The 24,661-nt window shown below is 44.2% G+C and overlaps 1 protein-coding gene across 4 annotated transcripts; it reads right to left on the reverse strand.

Moving 5' to 3' along the window:
- Positions 1 to 2,871: 2,871 nt before the first annotated feature.
- LOC136658449 (perilipin-3-like) lies at positions 2,872 to 24,307 on the reverse strand. Of its 4 annotated transcripts, none has more exons than XM_066635042.1 (8): positions 18,560 to 18,702; positions 17,059 to 17,129; positions 13,869 to 14,064; positions 13,214 to 13,296; positions 11,491 to 11,776; positions 9,663 to 9,862; positions 5,814 to 5,945; positions 2,872 to 3,529 (listed from the first exon to the last, which is right to left on the reverse strand). In XM_066635042.1, the coding sequence occupies exons 1-8, from the start codon at positions 18,690 to 18,692 to the stop codon at positions 3,449 to 3,451; spliced, it is 1,182 nt and encodes a 393-aa protein (XP_066491139.1). In that variant the 5' UTR covers positions 18,693 to 18,702; the 3' UTR covers positions 2,872 to 3,448. The 4 variants fall into 4 exon arrangements, with proteins under 4 accessions (XP_066491139.1, XP_066491138.1, XP_066491136.1 ...); XM_066635041.1 differs by lacking the exons at positions 2,872 to 3,529; positions 18,560 to 18,702 and adding exons at positions 4,093 to 5,494; positions 24,248 to 24,307; XM_066635039.1 differs by lacking the exon at positions 2,872 to 3,529 and adding an exon at positions 4,093 to 5,494.
- Positions 24,308 to 24,661: the final 354 nt, after the last annotated feature.

The following is a 24,661-nucleotide window of genomic DNA, read 5'->3' on the forward strand; positions in this document are numbered from 1 at the left end:
CTGTCTGTTAGTAAACTCTCAAGTGACCTTCAGGCTGTTTGACTGCAATTCCCTTTGTCTTTCCCTGTTTTCTGTGCAGCAATTCTTAGCTCAAGGCTGTGGAGAGCTGTAAGGAGCAAAAAGCAAATCCAGAACTACCATAGCATTTTTCTAATTAGCCAACACAACCACCTGCAATTTAATTTTACCATTTATTTATTTATTTGAAAACCACAGCAAAAAAGGAACAAATACATAGCATAACACTGTCCTGATGTACTGTAGCTTAGTGAACATCTCTCTTGGATTCTAGAAAAAAAATAGTGCACAGCATTTATTTTTTATTACAGTATTTTTCATTGTGTATAGGCCTTCAACAGGGCATCCTCAAAGATTACTAAAGTCACTGACAGCTGATCCTAACCATGTCTCCTACGTCCCATTGACTTCAGTAGGACCTTCTCCCATAATATAAGTTACTAACATAGGGCCCAATCCTATGGTGGCCAGTGCTGGTGATACACATGTACCACTATTGCTGGTTATGATGAAAGTGCCATAAAGCTCTTTCCTGCCAGCGATACACGTGTACCGCTGGTGCTGAGGAATTGCCCATTGGCGCTGGGCCTCAGCACCCAGTGTTGGAGCAGCTGGGGTTAAGTATCTCTACTGGTAGGTGGTGAGGTTTTTGGTGCAGGGGGGAGGTGGGGGGCAGAAATGGGTGGAGGGAGGGGAGGATCGGGCCCTGGAGATGGTGGCAGACACTGGAGATGGTGGCGGAGATGGTGGCAGACACTGCTGTCAAATCATAGGAAAGCATAGGCTTTCCGGCCTCCCTGGCCAGGAAGCCCTACATGGGCTTCCTTGGTTCTGTGCCTGCTCAATCATGGGTGCAGCTTTGAGGAGACCCATTGAGGCCCCAGCACCATTACCCTTCCTGAGGAGTCTCCAGCAGCTGCCGTGGTGCCATTGGATAGAGCAGTGGCCATTTTGGCACAGCTGTTCCTCTGGGTGCTGAGGCAAAATAGGGCTACTCCATTCAATTCATTTCCATGGGACTTGACCAGCATCCCTTCTAAGGGGTCTGAACTTGTGGGTGGGCCCCATTGACAACCACATAGCATTGCAACAAATCGCGACACTGCCTCTGGAGGTTCAGCAACAACCTCATCATGTTGTTGCTGAACTTCTAGGTTGCCAAGCTCTGCACCATGCAGAGCTCAACTGGGAGGTGTGCAACTGCACAATGTAGAGGGAACATTGGTCAAGGCTGTCTTCCTTACCATACAACCCCAAAGTGGGCCAGCTTGGTCATGACTTCATCATGCAATTATATGAAAAGCCCTGCAGATGATAGCGGGAGAGGCCAGAAGGACTGGGCAATAAAGTATCATCTGAACCAATCCCAATATTCCTAGCCATCTATCTGAATGAACAAGCAGACAGTGACCGGAATTACGTAAATAGGGCATGGGTGAGTGGATTAGGAGATCTTGAGTAACTTATGTGAATCAGCATACAGATGTGATGATGAGTCAGTTAAATATCAGGGTAAAGTTCAGCTCCACACAGTCTTGGTCCACAGTTCAGCTGAGAGTCAAAGAAAGTAATACCCTGCTTTCTCAGAATCTGTCCTGGTACTTGCTACTGGTACTGGTACTTGCTACTTGATAGTACAGTCCCTAAAGCAACTGTAGTTTTAACTACTTAAATTCCACACAGCAGTTCAATGCACATAAACAAAAGTAAATGGGACAAAACCTAACCTCAGGAAGCTTGCAGTTTAAGGACCAAATACTATCCAATTTTCCAGTGCTGGTGCAGCTGTGACAATGGGGCATGTGCTGCATCTTGGGGGGGGGGGATTATGGAGGTCTCCTCCAAGTTAGGGAACATTTGTTCCCTTTCTTCAAGGCTGCATTTCAACTGCACCGGCATTTGAAAGTTGGATAGGATTGGGCCCTAAATTGGGTAGAAATTTACCATTGTATATCTTGAAATTCTCACCTCTCTCTCCCTGTAAAGCCCATTGATGCAGCCCATGCTTTCAAAAGACAAACTTGGAAAGAATGAGAATTAAGGCTGGATATCCACAGAATTATGTGGGAAAGACTGTAGCAGTGCAAAAGGGGGAACCACATTTTTGAACAGTTCCCCACAGGGAAATAAGAATTCCCTGTATGTTCAAAAACAAAGGCTCAAAACTTTCTCTTTGATACGCAATTGTTTTTATTTTGGGAATTTCTGTCACACTGGAACATGCAAAAATGGTATGTTCTGCACACTTTGTGAAATGGTACCGCCCTCCCTGTCACCCCAGGAGCCTACCATCTCATGTTGTTTTGGGCAAGAGCAAGACCTCAAAGACAAGAGTGTGCAGCTGCCTTTTTTCAGAGATAGGGGTTTAAGATCCACTGGCCTTAGCACTATAGCACTCTATAGCTATAGCACTAAATGTACTATAGCACATTTGAGCAGGAGGTGGTGGTGGACAGCTGGTTGAAAGTGTCGACCCAATGTGCAGCAGTAGTGAAGAAGGCCAATTCTATACTTGGGATCATTAGAAAAGGTATTGAAAACAAAACAGCTAACATTATAATGCCATTGTACAATTGATGGTAAGGCCACACCTGGAGTATTGCATCCAGTTCTGGTCACCACATCTCAAAAAGGACATAGTGGAAATGGAAAAGGTGCAAAAGAGAGCGACTAAGGGCCCAATCCTATCCAACTTTCCAGCACCAGTGTAGTTGCAATGCAGCCGCGAAGTAAGGGAACAAATGCTCCCGTACCTTGAGGAGGCCTCTATGACTACCCCCCCCAACACAGGAAGCAGTGCATAGCCCATTGGCATAGCAGCACCAGTACTGGAAAATTGGATAGGATTGGGCCCTAAGATGATTACTGGGCCAGGGCACCTTCCTTATGAGGAAGGCTACGGTGTCTGGGCCTCTTCAGCCTAGAAAAGAGGCACTTGAGAGGGGATATGACTGAGACATACAAAATTATGCATGGGAAGGATAGAGTGGATAGTGAGATGCTCTTTTCCCTCTCACATAACACCATCCACCAAAATTGAGTGTTGCAAGAGTTAGGACAGACAAAAGGAAATAACTCAATGCCACAGGATGCAGTGATGGCATTAAAAGGGGATTGGACAAATTTCTGGAGGAAAAATCCATTACAGGTTACAAGCCATGATGTGTATGTGCAACCTCCTGATTTTAGGAATGGGCTACATCAGAATGCCAGATGCAAGGGAGGGTACCATGATGCAGGTCTCTTGTTATCTGGTGTGCTCCCTGGGGCATTTGGTGGGCCGCTGTGAGATATAGGAAGCTGGACTATATGGGCCTATGGCCTGATCCAGTGGGACTGTTCTTATGTTCTTGTAGCAAGGAAGGAACTGTAACTGTAGTTCTTTTTGGGGCTGTGTGTGCTTCAGACAGAAGCCAGAAGTGATAGCTTTTCAGGTGACTTCCAGCTCTTGGCATTCCCTAAGAATATTTTCCTGATGTTGTTGTTGCTTTCTTGTAGCCGCCCTGGGTCCCTTTGGGGAGAAGGGTGGGATAAAAATAAAGTTTATTTATTATTAGGCACCAGTGAAGTCTGACTTAATAGACTCTTAATAGGATAGTCAAGGGCAGTTGGATTGTTTTACACTTCAACTATAGTAACAGGTAACAGCTAGTTAAAGCAGAACTGGCTTCTAGCTATGACATGTCAAAAGCTCTCCTGTCCTGAGCGTAATTAGAGCTATGCTGAACATTCATCTGTTTTGATTTAGGGACTGAAAATAGAGCTTTTGGAGCACTGAAAAGACTTTTTTTCTTCTGTCTTCACTGCTGTTTCAGTATCTGCAGCTGGGCTGTATGCCTTCAGATTGTAAGTGGGGCTCATGAGATTAAATGTGTGTCCATAACTAAGCCCAAGGAGAAAAGCAATTGCATAAAAAACTAACCCCTTGGAGGGCTTTGGAAACCACTGTTTCAAAGCAAAGAGCCCACTATATTGGTTGGATTAAGTCAATTATTAGCTAATAACACAGAATTGTAAAGCTAAGTGTGTGCTGTAAATGCAGATCAAACATTTATTTTGAAAAAAAAACACTGGTCGGTCTACAAAAAGTTACAAACATAAGTAGCACTTTGAAGACAGGTTGCAAGAGCTCTTTGTTCACCCCAACATCAATTCCAGTTACAAAATAATCCACACAATCAAATCCTGAACAAGAACAATGTTGGAAGCAGCCCAAAACCTAGTCAAGTCCTTTCTTATGGCAATTATGTAATCTTATTGATTAGTGAGCATGACTGCCAAAAGTGGGCAGCCCCAACTTGAAAAAGGGGGAGGAAGAAAGAAAATTGCAAATTTGTCAGGATGAGCAACAGATGAAGAATTCTAACACAAAAGGCACCAGCATTTCCTACTTCTCCTTTAATGCCTAGAAAATAGGGAAAGTTACATGTAGCTAACAGAACTATAGAGTCACTTCTGGCCAAATTAGAGATCCTTTTCCTCCCCCCCCCCCCATTCAGAGGAAACTCCTAGTTTAGTACAGTAGCGACAAAAGACCCCCTCCTCTAACTATCAAGTATGACCTATTTTGGGGTACTTTAAATGCCCTTAAATGGTGGGGAGATTAAATGTTATCTTTCTAGATTGTCAAAAAGCTGCATTATTGTGCAAAAGAATGGCTTCAGAAGAATTTGTGTAGAAGACATTTACTCAATTTTAAAAATTTCCAAATGATTCAGCAAGAAAGTTGCTGGCACAGAGAGATTTGTGGAACTCTCTCATTAGCCTAAAGGCAATGCCACTTAACCACTGCATTCCTCCAGACACACAAGCCAGTCTCTAATTCATGCACACAGCAATTTTTAAGGCACATCTAAACATCAGAGATACAGCCAAAACAAATCAGTGTTCATATGGAGCCCTCTAGGAATTCTGGTTTTGCAAGGCACCAGGAATTCAAGAGCTTTAGCCTCTTTGTAGGTCTGCAATTCCCAATGGGCTTTGCCAAACCCCACACACTTCTGAAGCCATTTACTGTAAACTGTAGAGCACGTTTTCTCTAAAGATCTTGCTTTGTATCAGAGGATTCTTGCTTTGGGCTATCAGGCTTTTTATTGGGTTCTTCCTGGGCCTGGAGGCCACCTGCATTTTCACCATCAGCACATGGCACTTCTGGAAGCTCCACTAAGTTTGGGGCAAAAGGCCCCACAAGCCATGGAAGGGGGACATTCTGGACCACATAGTCCAACATCTCATCCATAGACTCTCGGGCCTTAGCAACCTTCTCCTGACTCTGGGCTAAGATGGTGGTTGACACATCTTGGAAGGAATGGGCAGCTGAAAAGGATAAGTGGAGATCCTCCACTGTGTGGCGGACCTGCTGGACTTTATCCTGGATGCTGGCAGGAAGGCCATGGACACTGGACATAAGGGTCTGGCAAGAGAGCTGCAGCTGGTGGGTGAGGCCCCGGAACATGACTAGAGTCCGCGACTCAACCTGCAAGGTAAAATGGAAGATGTTTTGTTCATTTGGTTTGGTTTACCTTTATCCAGTCTGCAACACAGAGATGCATATGGACTCTGGCTCCATCTCAGAACCATAGTGCTTTAAGCACACTAAAGCTAGTCTCCTAGACTGCAACTATTTTAAGGTATTTCTACCATCAGACACTGAAACTTCAGAAAAATAGGAAGGTGAGCCAAGGAATCCACTTCCATGCTGGAAGCTCAGCTACTAGCAAACCACCCCCAGGTTAATGGAACGGGCACGTTGGCTGCCAAGAAGGGGCTGCTCTCCCTAAAGAGAAACAAGCTACCTCTGGTTGGGCCGATGAGTTTGATTGCTCATCACATCCTGTTTGGTTCCTGCTCCACTCCAGGCACATCTGGTACAGCTTGTCTTGGCCTCCCTGAAGCTTCTGGTCAACATCCTGTTTGACATGTTCAATCTGGCAGGTAGACAAGGGCACCAGATTTTTTTTTAAAGTACTATTCCAGTTAATTATATCCATTTGACACAGAACCAAAATATCAGACCAAGTCTAAAAAAATCCAAGACCACCACATTCAACATTACATTTTGGCCAATATCTGTTTCTGGGTCCCAGGATTTAGTCTGAGGGTACCTGATGCAACCACCTGGCAGAAGTGAACCAGGTCTAAATGATCTCGTTAGTGCTTGGAGAGAGGAGGGATGACACCTGGGAATTCCAGATCCATGCCAAATTCAAAGTTTTTGTAAAAGAAGTGGGATCTCTTTGTAATGTTCCAGTCAGAAACTAGTTACAATTCCTGACTGACTCATCAATGCCCAGCCCAAGCCCCTGGATCTAGAAACACGAAATTCAGGGAGTACATTTCTACCGTGACATAAAGACCCATACAAATGGTTAACCCCAACCCTAATCTATCCTTTAAGGGGTGAATCTAAATTTGGATGTGAATTATAGAACGCTTCCTAGTACTTAGGCCTGACTGGCTTTTTCCCTTGTGCTATTCCCTGAGAGAGGACTGTGGCCTACATGGCAACTGAGGCCAGGTCAGCCCTTTTAACACTTTTTTTAAAGTCTGTATGGCAAGGGGTTGTAACAGTGAAATAGCAATCATTTTAGCATTTACTCTGAAACAGAAAAATGAAGTATATTTCTGGCTCAATGTGAAGTTCTGCTATTCCAAGATTTTGACAAGTCTTTCTTCTGAGAACTCGTGTTATCACCAACCCTTGTTCTGCTTATCCCCGTGTTCCAGTGAGAGTTAGGGAGGTGCACCTGGCTCAAGGATTGTGTGGCACAGTCTAGCTTCCCTCAGAGGAGGCATTTTCTCTTGGCTGTAGTTGCTGTAAATATCAGCTGAGGGTCCCTCAATTTAAGTCAGTATGGCAATTGAGTGCTTAAATGTTGATGGGGAGATGATGCCTCACACTGTTGTCTCCATCACATGAGATGGAGCCTGCCTGTTCTGGTCTCTCTCCTCTGATGTATGACACTCAGCTAATGGGTAGTGAGATGTGTGAGCATATTGTGAGGCATGTGGTGGACAACTGGAGGAGTTCTCCAACTACACCAGCTCCACTGAGTACCTTGCTCATATGTCCGGACCCTTTATTTATGGTGGTTTACATGGGCCGTTCAATGTGGCTTGCTCCAGAGTGAACTCACCCAGCAGCTTGGTGATCCTAGCACCCGAGGCAAGAATCACCAAATCTACAAAAGATACTTGATGAGAATACTAAAGGTCATAGGTATTTTTTTTGCAATTTTTTCACTATAATCTTCACTTTATTTCTTCATCAAATGTTATATTGCAAATTTAACTTCATCAATTTTCTGCATCAACATGCTTCACTTTATTCAACTACATACACTTTTTCTTAATTTGTTTTCCTTTACTTTTGTGAAGCATGGGCACAATGCTATTATAGCACAATGCCAATTCAAAAATACAAAGACAAAAAATTCAATGGAACCATGACTTTCAATGCTTACAGGGTGTTGCCTGACATGGGGTAGTTGTGTTAAATTTCAATTGTTCATTGCAATCAAAAGGAAAGTCTGAGCCAAAATGGATTTACTACAGTAGTTAAATACTGTAGTGAAGCACAGGTATCCTGCTAGATGCCTGTCCTTTTCAAGGAGTGAGGCACACCAACAAGCATCAGCAACAAGGGATTTCAAATTCTTAATCTTTACAGGGGGCAAGGTACCAGATATTAAGATTTTGTAGAATTTCTTTTGATGTGTCAATATACCTGACCTAGTTTTCTTCACATTGCTTCCTATCAAGTATCCAGTAATGCTTTGCTACATCAACTTAATTTCATCTTCAGTAGTTGAGTCCATTGTTACCCTTGACATTCTATTGTACTGCTCAATTATGAATGAAGCCATTAATCATCCCCAGAGTACTTCCATGTGTCCTCCAGCACATAAGCTTGCCTGCCACATGGGGAAGAGCAAGAGACTTTGCCAAAGTCACCTTTTCAAACAGAAATCTGAAACCCTTCTGGCCCACATCAGAAGCAGCTGTCAAAATAATCTTCTCTTTTGGACAGAGGCTACATTATTCACAGTGCATAACCTTTAGTGCAGTGCTTCCCAAAGGATCCACTCTTGCGGACCAGCAATTCTCCCTGCCCTAAACAGCCCAATCGGCTTATCTAGTCTTTCCTTCTTCTGTTGTCCAACTTCTCAGAGCCTCTTGTAAGACTTAGTGTGTACCCAAATGGTGCAGCCAGCTTTGGGAAACTCTATGAAGCCAGAAGGCAGAAACGCTACAAAGGCAGGCCCAGGTGAGGACCAGCAGCCAATGGGTTGCCAATCACAACCGGTTCACAGACCAATGTTGAGCAGCACTTCTTTCTTGTACAGGAAGTAAAAAAAACAAAACTGAAACTAGAGTGAACTCACTAGAGCAGGGGTGCTCAATAGGTGGATCGCGATCTACCAGTAGATCGCGAAGCAAAATGAGTAGATCGCGGAGTGCCGAACCCCCCCCCTTCAGGTGCCTCTGGGAGGAAACGCTGGGAGTAAGCCCCATTGTACTCAATGGGGCTTACTCCCAGGTAAGTGTGGCTAGGATTGCAGCCTCACAGCCTAATCCTAGGCATGTCTACTCAGGAGTAAGTCCTGTTATACTCAGTGGGGCTCAAGGTACACCAACATACATTGTACACATAAATGTTATATGTTATGATGGTGCGAACATTGTAAAAAAACTCTGGTAGATCTCCGGGCCTTGCTGGGTTTCAAAGTAGCTCTTGAGCCAAAAAAGTGTGAGCACCCCTGCACTAGAGTTTACTCAATCTAAGAGGCAGAATTCAAGAATTGTGACTTTGCTCACTTCCCCTTCCTTCTTGAAGTTCTCTTTCTTGTTGATCCTCTCTTGCCCCAACTCTACACTTTCAGCCTCTAGGCCAGAGATTTTCAATCAGTGTGCTATGGTACACTGATGTGTTGCAAGAGGTCCACAGGCGTGACATGGGAGAACAGTTCTTTAAAAAAAAAATCAATGAAAAATTCTTCCAGGTTTTGCAGTTGTTTCTAGGGTAACTGTTTGTATTAACAATCATCGGTCTCTCTTCGTCCATCGGTGGAGGAAGAGGGACAGATGATTCACTACTACAGATAGTTGCCCTAAAAACAGAGCCACAGAACTCAGAAAAATTCCTTGAAAGCTGAAAGTGATGTCACGTGAGAAGACCATAGAGGTCTGTGTGCCATGAGAAAACATTGAGAATTGCTGCTCTGGGTTCTACTTAAGCAATTTATGCCCAACATTGCATATATGCAACAGGAATCAAATGTGGGCCAGGCAGTAATAGGTTAATGTTCCTGTCTACTAATAGGTCTTGAACCTTGTTCCCTCTGCTTACTGTGCCCATTTCCCTTTAAAAAACCCAACGTATTTCTATACCACCTTTCTCGATTCCAAGGTAATCTGGCAGCAGGTTCAGCCCATGAATTGGACCCGTCGACACCCAGGGTCTAGAGCAGCACCTCTGGTGGTCATGCACTGCTGCCTCCCTGCTCCTGGCTAATTGCCTTTTAAAAAGGCAGAGGGTGGGAGAAGAGAAAAAGTGGGTAGTCAGCCATTTTTAGCTACAGTAGAGTCCTAGCAGCCCTGGTTAAGGAACATGGTTCAACTGTAGTCCGCCAGGACACTCTTACCAGCTCAATGGTTCGTTGGAGCTGAGCAAGGGCATCCTGCGTGCTCTGCTTAGCAATCTTCAGCTTGTCAACAGAGTGCTGGTAGGCTCGGTGGCGGAGCTTGGACGTGAGGGACCCCAGACGCACAAAGTAGCTTTTCTGTTCTTTCTGCTGCTCTACAGTCGCTATCTCAAAGCCCTCTGCAGAGGCTGCTAGTTCAGCTGTCGGGGGGGGGGGGGAGAAAGAAGAAAAGAGTTTAAGGTCTTATCAAAGGGAGCGCAAATGGGAATAGCCCTCCTTTTTCCCCACCAACTTTTGTGGGGTAGAAATGGAAATATTCCTCAGGGGTAGAACCTGTACTTTGCAGGCAGAAGGTGCCAGGCCCAATCCTGGTACGGCTAGAACATCTCCAACTGGGCTGGGGAAGGCCTTTCTCAAAACCCTGGTGAGTCAATATCAGACACAAGTGCCAAGTTACTGGATCAGTGCTCCAACCCTGCAAGATTCAAAAACCTCTGCACATTTTCACCCAGGCCATCAAGCCCCACCTGTTCCTGAAGGAGCCTTCCCTTTAATAGAGATTCTGTAGTGCTCCTGCTCCAGGTATGCCCATCTTAGGGAGCTAGGTAGGTGGCTATTGAGGTCACTTCCATAGTGAGCACCCTCCCAGACATTACCTGCATCTTTTGACTTTTAGCAGCTTAAAAAATACAGATACACTGTATACCTTCCTAAAATTCTGGGTTTTAACTAGGGATGGTGCTTGGTTTGTCTGTTTAGTGCTTTTTATTTTTAAATGACTTTAAACCAGAAGTGGGTTACAAATGCATTTCGGAGCATTTCTGAGGCATGGGGAGGTTTGCAGAGGGAGCCATGTCTCCCTGCACCCTCCAGAGGGCCATAGAGATCCCTGTAACTAACTAAAAATCCCTTTTTGCACAGCAGAGTGTCCTCACTTGCTCCTTAGGGGTTCCCTAGCTGGGGCATTGAAACACCCTAGTTTGGGACCCCCTCCTAAAGTCTTAACCTATTTTCTGCCCAGCCCACAGGTATACACATTTGATCCCTGTTGCACACATGGAACATTGGGTAAAAATGGTTTAAGGCTCCCCAAGGTCAAACTGGGGACTTCTTGGCTCAGAAAGAGCAGGCATAGCACTTGATTACTATGAAGAGGAACAAACATGGTTTTAAAGAAATAACAGATGCAGTCAGACAACTGCTAAAGATGATCTTCCTTCCAAGCCAATACTGAGGATTCAAGAAGATGTACTTCTTACAGCATAAATTAACACATGGAACTTGCTGCCACAAGATACAGCAGATGAGCATCCTATGGGGCTGGGGAGCAGCACGGGGTCTATGCAGGGTAAGGGAGCTTATATTCCTTTACCCCGTGTAATCCCCAGGTGGCTGTGATGGGTCTCCCAGAATGAGAGGGAGGGTGAGATATGGTAGCAGGGTCTGCCTCCATCTCCCCCCTTCCCCCACTATGCCTTCCTCCCACCCCAACTTCCTTCTCTGCCATGACAGCCCAATGGTAAGTGTCACAGGTGTGCCTTATGGCGCATTTGTGACACTGCACGCCAGCACTGGGGCCGTTTGGATCAGGCCCCTAAATGGCTATTCCCTAAAGGGAATTGAAAAAATTGATGAGGATGACATCTTTCACAGGCCATTGAGTCATAATGGCTAAATCGAAGCCCCAGTTTCAAAAGTAATAAAGCCCTGAAAACCAGATGCTGAGAGCAGGCATAAAAGGCTTTCAAGTTTCTAGCCCTTAGCAAGGAGATGTTGGAGGATTGCCAGCACACTTTTAAGGGAATCTGTATAGGAAGATTTTACCAACCAAGCTCTCTGTCAGTCATAGGGAGGTAGTGATCCACCAGCTCTTCCGACTTCCCAAGCACAGTGTCCACACCAGTAGCCACCATCTGGCCCACTCTGGATCCAATGACAGTGTTCATGCCACCAGCCACCACTGATTTGGTCATCTCCATGCTGCCATGCACTGCCCCTTTGCCCAGATCCACCACCTTGCTCACAACATCCTTCGCTCCGTTGACAGTGCTGGAGACGACATTCCTGGCTCCATTCACTTTGGTGGATACAAGCTCCTTGGTATCAGCCACCACCTGAACATTTGGGAGAATAAGTAAGATTTAAAAGTTAAAATATTGTATGATCTACAATGGTATCCCTCCCAAAAATAGATTATAACCCCAAGAGGCTAATGGACAGTTTCAGAGCTCCAAGATGCCATTTTCTTGGGCCTTGCAGAAAGCCATGCTGTTTAAACACAAGTCTGTCATGCAGATTCAGGAACATCCCAGTTAGTAGCAGTGCATTTTTATTCCTCCCTGCCAATTTATCCTCACAAGTACCCTTTGAGGAACATAAAGCTAAGACAGTGATTGTCCCAAACTGAGCTTCATGGCTAGCTGGAGATTTTCACCTGCACTGCCCCAATCACTTTTCTTCAAGTTTCTAGCCAATTGGCAAGACACTAGCCAATTGGCTTAGACAGCATTATTAATCCTTCAAGCAAAGTCTTGGCAAGGAGGAGTAGCTGTAAAGGCATCACACATGACAGGATGTTAGACACAACCATTGGCAAATTACTTCTTGGCAACAGTCACCTGTATTCATCTACAGACTGTGAACCTTAGATGTGGCTTACTCCTCACAGCAGTGGCAAATCTGTGTCTAAGTTGGGCCACTTTAGTGCAGGTTATACAACAGAGTGCAACTCACTGACAAAATCCCTGCATATTGAAAACTAGCACCTCAGGGTTACAACCTAGCCCAGGGATTCTCAAATTGGTGGGTCATGATCCAACATCCAGAGAAGCCCAGTATCTGGCCCCTTAAGGGGCAGGGAAGGCAGCAACACAATCCCCAGGATTGCGCTGCTACCAGAGCCGGGGAGGGGGGGGTTCCCACTTACCTACAGCCAGCAGCCCCTTCCTGGGGGATCCAGGGAGGCTGCAGGACTCTCCAAACTTCCAAATGTCCTCAAAAAGTAAAAAAGCCACTTTCTGTTTCATGATAAAAACAAGAAATTGGCTTTTTTAAAAAAAAACTTCAAGAAGTTTGGAGGCTTGGGGAGCCCTGCAGAGAGATCCCCAGGCTCCCTGGATCTCCAGGAGGTGGTTGCAGGTAAGTGCAACCCCTTGTTTCTTGCAGCAGCACAATCCTGGGGATTGCGTTGCTGCCTTTCCCCCCTCCCCCACAACAACTTACCTCAGTTCTCAAACTCTCAAGGAGTTTGAGAATCTTCTCCCCAACATACCCATTTTCCACATGGAGAGATTTTTGTTTAAAGGAGCAACAGTCCATCACACAAGCCCCCACCAGCAATCCCTGCAATAACTCAGGTAAGTCTCTTGAAGATTCTTGTGCAGCACCTCAGTATTGATATCAGAGGTTTGTTGCAGGTTCTTGGTTCAACTAAGGGTACTAAGCAGATTTCCCCAGTTCAGTTGATGGAGGGAGACCAACATCAAGTATGTTGGAGTGGCCCCTCAACATATTCTGGTAAGTGTGTATGGAGCAAGGGAAGATGCACTAACCTTCTCAGATGGCTGCTGCAAAATGGGCAGTTTTTCCTCTAGTTTATCCAATCCCTTGCATGCATATTCATTGGCTGTTGCAACTAGAGACAGACACAGATTACATTATTTGCAATGTAACATTTGGAAAGTTATCCGAGATGAGAGAACAATTCAGTAGCACCCAAACACAGGAAGACATGCAGATTTGAACAAGAGTTTCTTTTCCACGATAGGGGCCTCTGTAGGAGCCAAGATTTCTTTCATCATCTTTCCAGCCAATACAGATGAAAATATATGCTTTATTAAGCTTCTAGACAGCTTTGCACACATGTAGTGTGGAAGCTAGAAAGATTCTCAAATTTTGGCCAGAAAGATGGCAAGTAAATTCATTCCACAAACCCTTGCTCCTCCCCATGATCATAAAATAAGACTACATTTTGTAAAATAAAAAGTGTGCAGATTTTATGGTGAACATGTGATAGTTGTGCCAGGTTGCTTCAATTTCACTCAGATTGCAGAACTCAGATTCCCACTGCGGCAGAATTTGGGTTACTGCTGTAAGATGATAAAATCAGAACTCTGTATCCACAACCCTAAAGACAAGAAAATGCATTATTATCCACCCCCCCCCCCAAGCATATGCACATAGAGAAGCTGGCACAGCGTCACCTACTCTGAGGCTCCAGCTTGGTCAGGAGGGGCTGGGCTCCACCAACAGCTGCTGCAGTGATGGTCTTTACACCTTTCTCTGCCACGTCACAGACAGACTTGAGGTAGGGATGGGTCTCTTTCGTAGAGGCGTAAGCAGAGGAGACCATATCGTAGGTGGAACTAACCAAAGGCAAACTGGCTAACCGACTGACAACATTCTGCAGAGGGGAGAGGTGAAGGGGAAGAGAAAATGGGGTGGAACAGTGTAAGAAAACAAAACCAGCAGTTTCATTCTAGTTCATCAGTATTTAAGTGCCCAGCTCAATTCTTGAAACTTTCAGACATGGTGCACAGTTAACAGGCTTTGAACTTACAGTGAACCCTTGATTTAAATTGATTTAACCCTTGATTTAACCAGTGAACCCTTGATTTAAACCCTACATGAAATTTTTGCCAAGTAATCGAGCTCAAATCATCACTTCGACTTATCTCCGTGTCAATCAAAGGGCAAAGCCTTTCAACTCTGAAAAGTTTCCTTTCTCAAGCAGCAGGCAGGCACAGCTCCTTAGAAACAATTTGTTAATCTTTTATTCTCCTTCCTTCTGCTGCAGCCTGGTTCTGCTTTGCAAATGCTTGCAAAGCAGGTCTGTTTTTTGAAACACCAGAATGGGAATCCTCCTTTCCATCTGAAGCAGGCTACAATTCAATGCACCCTTACTTAAGAATAACACCCATGGAAAGCAGTGGGTCTACTTCTGAGTAAAAAGGGTTGCAAATATGTGCAGCTGCATCTCTCTACTGTGAATTGAATTGCACACTCCCAGTTATGTGTTATGGGTTGTATGTTGTACGTAGAGCTTCTGGCTTAACACACCAGACACCTTAAAGGTGGATTTGATTCATGGTTCTCCTGCAGTGGTTCCCAAACTTTTTCACTTGCATATCCCTTGGCGGCACATTTCCATAAATTGTACCCTTCATATTAGCAAAATGTTTGTAATTAATAATACAAGCCCTCATCTCCTCTCTATGAAAACCCAGACTTCATGTATTTATCACAGTGTTTTCTCTTTTTATCTGTTTGAAGAACAGAAGACTCTGCCTTTGCACTGTTTTGCACCAGAAGTGTGCTGAGAAATTTTGGGTGATTGATCACTTTCCATATTATGTTTCAGCTTTTTTACTGTGCTGGTTTTCAATCACTGGTTCATACATGAATTGATGACCAAAAACTAGCTATTGGTGGGGCTTTCACAGCCAACTAGCTATCTCCCTTCCTGCCTTGCTGGTCCTTGCAAGGCATTCCTGTTTTGCAAGGCATTCTGGAGCATGACCTGCCTTTTTCTACCATTATTCCATTCTTTTTCAAGTACCCCTAAAGGTCCTGTTGAGTGTTCCTGGGAGTACATGAATACCAGGTTGGGAACCACTGTTTTACTGGTATGTTGTTTATACTTACTCTGATAGTGCTTACAAAAAGGTGATGAAGACCAGAATTTAAAAAGAATAAAAATGTATCTTATGATCTTTTACTATGTTTTTAATAAGTTAGAGACTACAGTTCTTAGGTAACAATTAGTGGTGGGTTATTTTTCAGGATCTGGCCTCAAGTAAAATCAGACAAAACTATAGTCAGACACCCCCCTAAGTTTAACCCCCAACTTATCTGAAGGTCATAGAAAATTCCATGATTGTTGGTTCAAAACCTGCCCTCGACTTATCTGTGAGATCGACTTATAGGCAGGTACTTCAGAAACCATTATCTGCTCTATTAATATTGAGTTGTGTACAATTGCCTCTTATCTTATACAAATGTTAGGTTCTAGGGTCAGTGCGAAAAGCTAAGATAGCACATACAGGCGGGTGCCATATCCACCAATTCAATTATCCGTGTCTCCACCCCCCCTCCGTGCACCCATTAACATAGTTTAGAGCCTTCCCAAGGCAAAAATGTTTTCTTTTACAGGTCGCTACAAGCATTCAAGCTTGAAGACTAAGGGGTTAGCAGGAAATTAACTTCTAACATTGATAGGGTCTTTTCAATCATTCAGGCTGCCAGCAGCCTGCCTCTGCATCACTATAAGCTCAAATGCTTATGAAGCTCAAAACTATGTTAATGGGTGTGGGGCAGGCAGGTTGTGGTTTCTGTGTCTGTGCGGGGGGGGGGGGTTTACCCTGGAACGTATTCCCCATAGATAGGGGGCCACCTGTACTCAAAGTTTCCCATTTTCCCTACACAAGGGATTTTCAAGATAGTGTCTCTTTAGAAGTCAGATGCAGAAACCTAGACCAGCCAAAGAACAGTAGCTTCATTCCCCAAATTCAGGCTCACTCTTGGGTTTTTATTAGAAAGTGAAATTGCCTTCACTGTGTTTTCTCTGTCTGTGATTTTATTGGTTTGCTAAACACATATAGTTGAATTTGCGAAAGTCAACTGCGTCTAAGGGGCAACTGTACTTTCTGCACATGTGTACCTCTACCAACTCAATTTGGATTTGACCGACTTCACATTAATGCGCAGCCCTTCCCTCCATTAGTCCAATAAATCAAGGTTTTGCTGTATTTGAATACATTTCATGCAGGTCACCAACATCTCTTGCTTGCAATGCAACTATAAAATAGAAATGATCCATCTAAAATTGAGTAGATTTTAAAGCAGGGTTCCCTTCACCCCAAACAAGATTCATGCTTCACACCATTGCAAGCCACAGGCCAGATTACCAAACCACTTTTGAATAGGTTACCACTTTGGCACAAGACAACCAGAGATTTTAAGGTTCAGTGAGAAAAGCCTCAACACACTTTTTATGAGAGAATATAATTAGGAGCCCCCATTTATATAGTGGCAATAGTATGCTCTTGAAATTAAACCCAATTTCTCTTGCCACTTGGCAACATTTCCCCTTGTTAAAAATAACGTTTCTTGTAATTGCATACAGTAGTATGACAACTGACATAGAAGAAACATCTCATAGACATATGCTTATTTCATTATGCAAGAATGCATTTAGGAGGATTAGCAACTACAAGAGAATTACAGAGCTTTTCCCCCCCTTCTCGCTTGTAAAATGAATATATCTCCATTCGCTATACATTTCCCCCAGTCACCTGAAATAGAGGGATGGATGTATTTGATAACCAAAGGGGAAAGGAAAGAGTTTCAGTCCAGTGACTACTAGCTGCTAACCCCTGCTCCATTCCCAGCAACATACCAGTTGATCGGCTTCTTTATCCTCAGGAGAAGTGGGACTCACAGTGCTTTCTTCTGCTGACATCGTGTTAACTAAAAGGAAGATAGCAAGTGTCAGGACACACAGGAGAAAGAACTACTACCTACAATGCATAGTTAAGTTTATGGCATGCCAATACAAGATGCAGCAAGGGCCAGTCAATGAATTTCCCATGACTTCTATCTTCCATGATTTTTGTAACACTCCTTCAGCTGGAACCTACTGAGTCTAATACCAGATGCTGGGGAACAAAAGAAGACAGACACCTCTGGGTACTTATAAGCCGGCACGGAGGCATCCAAATATCTGCAACAGCATGTTGGACTAGACAGGCCCTCAGCCTGATCCAGCCCGGCACAATCTATGGGCAGCCAACATTCAAGTCATAGGCAGAAACTCTTCCCAGGGTCCCTACAGACAAGCACTGAGCACAGGGAGAGCACTAGTGTTGGGGTGCATGGCCAGCCAGCATGCTCCAAGTCCCCCGTACCTGGGCATGGTGTATCCACTGTGAGTGAATGAAGGCAGCACAACCTAACTACAGTTTTGGGAACACACCAAAATCAATTAAGCTGGCCTCCTCCCTTCACTCTGCTTAGAATAGAGCCCCAGTTCTTGATCTTCTACTCTTTTCCCAATTCTCCTTACTTTGAAATTCAGCAAGGTGTTGAATGAAGGCAGACCTGTGTTTTGAAACACAAGTTACAATACGTGTACAACGCATGCAGTATACACACATTTCTGCCACCTTTGCTTCCCCACTGCTTCCCGACAGTGGAACTTACTTCTGATGAAGATCAAGTCCAACAGTTGGAAAGAAAAGCAGCTGGCAAGAAGCGTTTTATTGTATGAGGAGGGGGATGCCATATTCTCCCCCTCTACCATTTTTTATATATTTCACTATTATCTGCCTTCTTGCATAATGCTATCTATCAGAGCTAGGCAGACCCTCCTAAGGGCAAGCAACTCAAGACAGGGATCTGCCTTGACATATGTGATGTAGAAGACACACTCATGATCTGTTCATTTCAACCTTGTGAAGCAGATGAGAAGATAGCTGCCGAGTCACAACAGGGTTCATGCACCAGGCTTGACCCATCCTTCAAAAGACTGCCATTTGCAATAGAAAGCCACTCCTCAATCACCTTAATCCATACCATCTGCATCAGACTAGTAATTCAGGTTTCCTCTGTTATTTGAGGAAACAATGAATTCTGAAATCTAGGTCCATTCTGGCCAGTTAGAGGCTTAATGCTATAGTCTGGTTTGCTATACACAAAAGACTATAGAAAAACCTAGACACTGGTCACTACCAATACCAATACCAATACCACAGGGTCCAGGGCAGCAGCTTCTAAGCAATTTGTAAGGGCACTGCTAGGGGGCAGAAGTCCAGCTTTGGGGAAGGCATGGAAAATGGCACATCGCTAAATGGCTAAAACTAAGAACACTTTTGTATCATTTTTAAGTTAATGTTACATACCAGGCTGAAATGTTCTGTTTATTTGTAGAGCCAGCAGTCCAGGGTACTGCTGAAGGTCAGGAAAAGAGGCTTGAAGTAAAGTCTTGCACTCAGTAGAGCACAAAAAGTGGGGCCAAGAAAAGTTGTGTATCATAGGTAGGAAAGGACAGACTGGCAGGAAAGAGACAGAAGGACACTGGAGCAGGAAATAAGCCATTGCAAAACACCTGAATTCCCCTCTGTGCTCAAGTTCACTTGGTGTCAACTCTGACCTAGTGGGCCAGCTGCCATTGGCAGAGAAGGGCCTGACTCATTTAGGACATCGTGGGGCCTTTTCAACACCCATGCAAGGAAGGTTAACATTTGCAGATTCAATACAAACAGCAGTGCAAGAGTTAGTCATTGTTGACATGCTGCATGACAACTGTGTCCTCTGGAGAAGAGAAAAAAACTCTCCAGGTTTCATGTATACAGGAAAACCCAGTTCCCGCCACCGTGAGTGACTTCTACAACCAACAGGCCAAATGCCAGTAAATCAGAACTCTGGCTTATTTTCAGTGGGTGCCAAAGTCTTTGCCCACTAGGTAGCACCATCTAAGCTTGCATCCACTCAGTTTCAGTACCTTTATTGGCATACAGTTAAAAGATCATTAAACACTTTCATACAGCTAATAAAAAAAAAATGTTTGCTTATAACATAACACACCAACTTGCAATTAACTCCCGAAATTCAGAGACTTCAAAGAAATGGGGGCACGCTTCAGATTAGACACCACAATTTGCGAGATAAATGTGGGAAATGGTGTTAGAGTCAGTGGAAGCTAATAAGGCTTGCAGTATAGTAGAATCCTCCAAGAAAAAATTGAGATAGGGTTGGAGAGCTGGACATTTCCTCCTGGCCTCATAATGAAGCGGACAATGGAAAAGAAGATGGACTAAAGTTTCTACAGCACGCTGAGAACATGGACAAATTCTCTCATGTGGAGGAGTACCATTGAATCTGCCCCAAAGGACAGCAGATGGAATGGAATTACTACGGGCCATAGAAAAGGCCCTTCTAGTTTTTGGACATTCCAAAGTGTATAAATAGTTGGGAATTTCCCCTACTCTGACCAGTAAATGAAAGTGTAATGGTGAGCAGACTTTGTTGGCAGCAGATAAAATATTGGAAGTATGAATATCCAGGAGTCTCTTTGATGAGCCTAAATGCCTCGTCTTGTGACAACTGGCCAAGTAAATCAGGCTCGACTCCCAGTTGTTTTATTTTTGTACTCCAAAATTTATCTGTAAAGTAAGGGTCATCAAGAAGATGGAATAGAAGAGTGTTGGAATCAGTGTTGTAGAGAATTTTAAGCCAATATTTAGTCGCTCTAATCCACACCAGAGTTTCAAGTTGGATTTGACCTGATTCTATACAGAGCACCTCATAAGAAACACACCGGGGCAAACCTAGTATGCTTCTTAAAAAGACTGACTGAATCTGCTCCAGTGAGCTAGCTTGCATGCACTCAAAGCCATGTACAAGTGTATTAGCATGTCATTTTAAAAGCCAAGATCATGTTTCTAGCTCTCATTGATAAACTTGAAAGGTTTGGCACTACTCATTTTTTAAAACAGTGTTTCTCAAACCATGGGTCGGGACCCACTAGGTGGGTCATGAACCAATTTCAGGTGGGTTCCCATTCATTTCAATATTTTATTTTTAATAGACTTGATGCTACCATGGCATGTAACTGCATTTGGAAAATGTTACAGACCTGTACTTTTAACAACTTACTATGTATATTCTTTTTAACAATGAAAGTAAATGGGACTTACTCCTGACTAAGTGTAGGTAGGATTGCAGCCTAGGATTGTTAAAAATTTCCCTGTTTGATGATGTCACTTCTGGTCATGACATCGCTTCTAGTGGATCCCAACAGATTCTCATTCTAAAATGTGGGTCCTGGTGCAAAATGTGTGAGAGCCAAGGTTTTAAAACATAGTCTTGGGAAGTGCTTTGTGATGACTGTTCTCAGTGCAAAAATAGGCCTACATTAAGAACATAAGAACAGCCCCACTGGATCAGGCCATAGGCCCATCTAGTCCAGCTTCCTGTATCTCACAGTGGCCCACCAAATGTCCCAGGGAGCACACCAGATAACAAGAGACCTCATCCTGGTGCCCTCCCTTGCATCTGGCATTCTGACATAACCCATTTCTAAAATCAGGAGGTTGCGCATACACATCATGGCTTGTACCCCATAATGGATTTTTCCTCCAGAAACTTGTCCAATCCCCTTTTAAAGGCGTCCAGGCTAGACGCCATCACCACATCTTGTGGCAAGGAGTTCCACAGACCGACCACATGCTGAGTAAAGAAATATTTTCTTTTGTCTGTTCTAACTCTCCTAACACTCAGTTTTAGTGGATGTCCCCTGGTTCTGGTGTTATGTGAGTGTAAAGAGCATCTCCCTATCCACTCTGTCCATCCCCTGCATAATTTTGTATGTTTCAATCATGTCCCCCCTCAGGCATCTCTTTTCTAGGCTGAAGAGGCCCAAACGCCGTAGCCTTTCCTCATCTTAGTCGCTCTCTTTTGCACCTTTTCCATTTCCACTATGTCCTTTTTGAGATGCGGCGACCAGAACTGGACACAATACTCCAGGTGTGACCTTACCATAGATTTGTACAACGGCATTATAATATTAGCCGTTTTGTTCTCAATACCCTTCCTAATGATCCCAAGCATAGAATTGGCCTTCTTCAGTGTCGCTGCACACTGGGTCGACACTTTCATCGACCTGTCCACCACCACCCCAAGATCTCTCTCCTGATCTGTCACAGACAGCTCAGAACCCATCAGCCTATATGTAAAGTTTTGATTTTTTGCCCCAATGTGCATGACTTTACACTTACTGACATTGAAGCGCATCTGCCATTTTGCTGCCCATTCTGCCAGTCTGGAGAGATTCTTCTGGAGCTCCTCACAATCGCTTCTGGTCTTCAACACTCAGAAAAGTTTGGTGTCGTCCGCAAATTTTGCAACCTCACTGCTCAACCCTGTCTCCAGGTCATTTATGAAGAGGTTGAAAAGCACCGGTCCCAGAGCAGATCCTTGGGGCACACCGCTTTTCACCTCTCTCCATTGTGAAAATTGCCCATTGACACCTGCTCTCTGTTTCATTAACTGTACAGATGAATGTAAGTCACTAAGGGCCCAATCCTATCCAACTTTCCAGCACCAGGGCAGTCACAATGCAGCCACATGGTAAGGGAAAAAATGTTCCCATACCTTGAGGAGGCCGCTGTGACTGCCTCCCCACCACAGGATGCAGCGCTTGCCCCATTGGCACATCAGCACTGGCACTGGAAAACTGGATAGTATTGGGACCTAATTTACATTTTATGGATACAATAAAAGAGAAGTCTGAAAGGACTAGTAGCGAGCCCATTGGCTGGGACTCCCGGACTCCCACTCATGCCAAATCTTGTCTTGGATTGATAAACTGGCTCTGAAAAACAAAACTCTGACTTCTTTAGGCACTCTCTTCAATCCACATCTGGGGAAGCAGGTCCATTATTTTTATCACAGCTTTGAAACTCAGTATACAGAGGTGCTAGTCCACAAGAACCCTTCCCCCCAATTTTTAAAAAGCTCTCCTGCCTGGATGACTGAGAATTTCTTTGCTCGCACTAAGCCAACGGCAATTTCACAAATCACATTCAATTCCCTCTGATCAGGTTTAACTGTGCTCAGGTATTCATTGTCTCCTTACACATCTTATCCTTTTGGACTGCAAGTGGTTGAGCAGGAAATCCTACATTTTCTCTCTCAAAATACTAGTCTCTTATCCACATTTGTTCTGTAAAGTGTAGGCACTTAATAGCTCAACAGCAAACAGAATGGAAGTCCAAGGTAGAGCACCTGCTTGGTATGCTGAAGGCCCCAGATTGGGATGGGTAAAATCACAGAGGAGGAGACAGGGCCAGTGCAGACAACACAGAGTTTAACTTAAAGCTTCCTTTACAGGAGCAGCCAGAACATATGAAGCCAATTTAATTGGGGGAGGGGGGAGAGAAGATTACTTATGAACATAAGAAACGCTCTCCCTAGCCCAGTACTGTTTGCTCCAGCAGATGGCGCCTCTCCATTGTTTCTCATCTTTCCTGGTCCTGTTAGATCAGAGATGCCAAGGATTAAGCTTGTCCCATGTCCTTCCAGGCCTGATGACAGTAAGTAACTTTTAATAAGGATCCACCCTTGTATTTCTGTGCAAGCTGTTGTCCTGCAACTTTGCACATCCAGAGCAGTGACTCATCCAGTGATGCAACAGGCAACATCCTCTGAGGGAATACAATTCTAGTGTTTGCTTTAAGTTGCTGGAAGCCTGAGGCAAGACTCAGTATTGTGGCCTCCATTGTTCCAGCTTGGGTGCCACAACTGCCACCAGCACCAAGAGCTCAGAGGTTGGCCCAGCCACATAGGCCCTCTGATGGGCACAGGGTCTTGGACAGTTCCTTGACCCCAGGTGACTAAACGCTGCCTCAGCTTATAGTTTTTAGACACTGACTGTCTAACCTATGAGACTTTGATGAAATGTACACCCAATCTAGGCACACTCATACCTACTTAGGTGTAGGCTCAGTAAACTAACATTCACAGAGTCAAAAGCTTCAGAAGGCCTGTTATGGACAGCCCCAATAGTGTTAACTACCAATCACTTCTTCCCCTCTCAACCACTCAAGTCCAACTCAGATTTTTTGTGACAATCACCTAAAAATACAAAGATACTAGTGGAACATAACTGTACTTTTAAGTTAGAATATTTAAATAGCATCAACACTTCAAGTCTATACTGGATCCAGTTTAAATAGGGGGAGAGAAGGTTGCAAGACAGATACTTCCCAGAGAGTTATACACTTTGATTTCAACAAAAGAAAGTTAACACTTACTGATGTGTCTTGCAGATACCAAAGGGATGGGGTACTAGAGTTCATACTGCTTGATCATGCCCAGATTTAACTCTACTCTATTAGCTCCATTTTACAGCAAGTTAAGTTCTACCAATAACCAATTTTTTCTTTAAAAAGAAAAACAAAATAACCAATGCCACTCATGCTGCCCCCCCCCCCCCACAATAGTTCTGGCATGCTTCAGAGTAAACTAATTCAGTCTAAACCTGCTTTAAAAACAACAATCTAAGAACACTATACAGGAAAAATTCAGTGCAGAAAAAGTCATGCTAAAAAGTGTGTATTTTTATTAGACCTGTGAGCAAAATCTTAAGCACAAAGAAAGCCCACTCCCCTTTTAGGAACAGAGGCCTTCTAGAAATATCCAGCCTGGTTTAAAGTGGCACATTCTGAACCCAGTCTGTATTTAAAAGAAGATGCATTCTCCTATTAGTTGATCAAGATGCTTAAGATTCCAAGCTCCTGTATTTTTGCTTGCATAAGGGAAGTGGGGTGAGGGGAGAAGAGAAAGGAAGCTTCTGAGCATAGGAACTTGTGCGTATTTCACACAAAACACAATGGAGCTCCAGGCACAAAAGTCCCCCAAACCCTCCACTTAAGGAAGCCAATATCAGCCACTCCACTTTGAAAACATTCCTCCTCGCTCTGCCTTAATTGCAGTGCCACAGTAACCGAGGAGAAGTTACTTTCCATTCCTGAAACTGCTACATATGATCACTTCACACACCAACCGAAATACCCGTACATCCATACCTTGAACTATAGCAATATCAGCTATACTTCCGATACAACGTTCCTCCAGCAGTTGCTCCAGCGCTACTAATAAAACACACAAAAGTGGGCGCGGTCAGAACGTTGGGTAGTTTGCTACATGGCTGCGAGTCAGAGCCAATGAAACAAGGGGGGCCTTCGTCGCAGCCAATGGGGAGTGACGGAACGCGGCGGGGAACCTTTGCTCTGCGAACCTGTTCCCAAAGAAAGAAAGGCTTGACGCACGTGGGCTGGGAGTGTGCGTGTAGAGGACGCAGGATCTTCATCTTGCCTTCGTGCAGTCATTTTCTGGGTTGAATCTGATGCAGCGGAAACGTGTTCTGCTTCTGATCAGCAGAGCCCAGCGATGGAATGAGGTCACGTATCTCAGAGTAGGTGCAGAGGTTTAGTAGGCAG

The sequence above is a fragment of the Tiliqua scincoides genome, chromosome 8, assembly GCF_035046505.1.
Source record: "Tiliqua scincoides isolate rTilSci1 chromosome 8, rTilSci1.hap2, whole genome shotgun sequence".
Classification (NCBI taxonomy): domain Eukaryota; kingdom Metazoa; phylum Chordata; class Lepidosauria; order Squamata; family Scincidae; genus Tiliqua; species Tiliqua scincoides.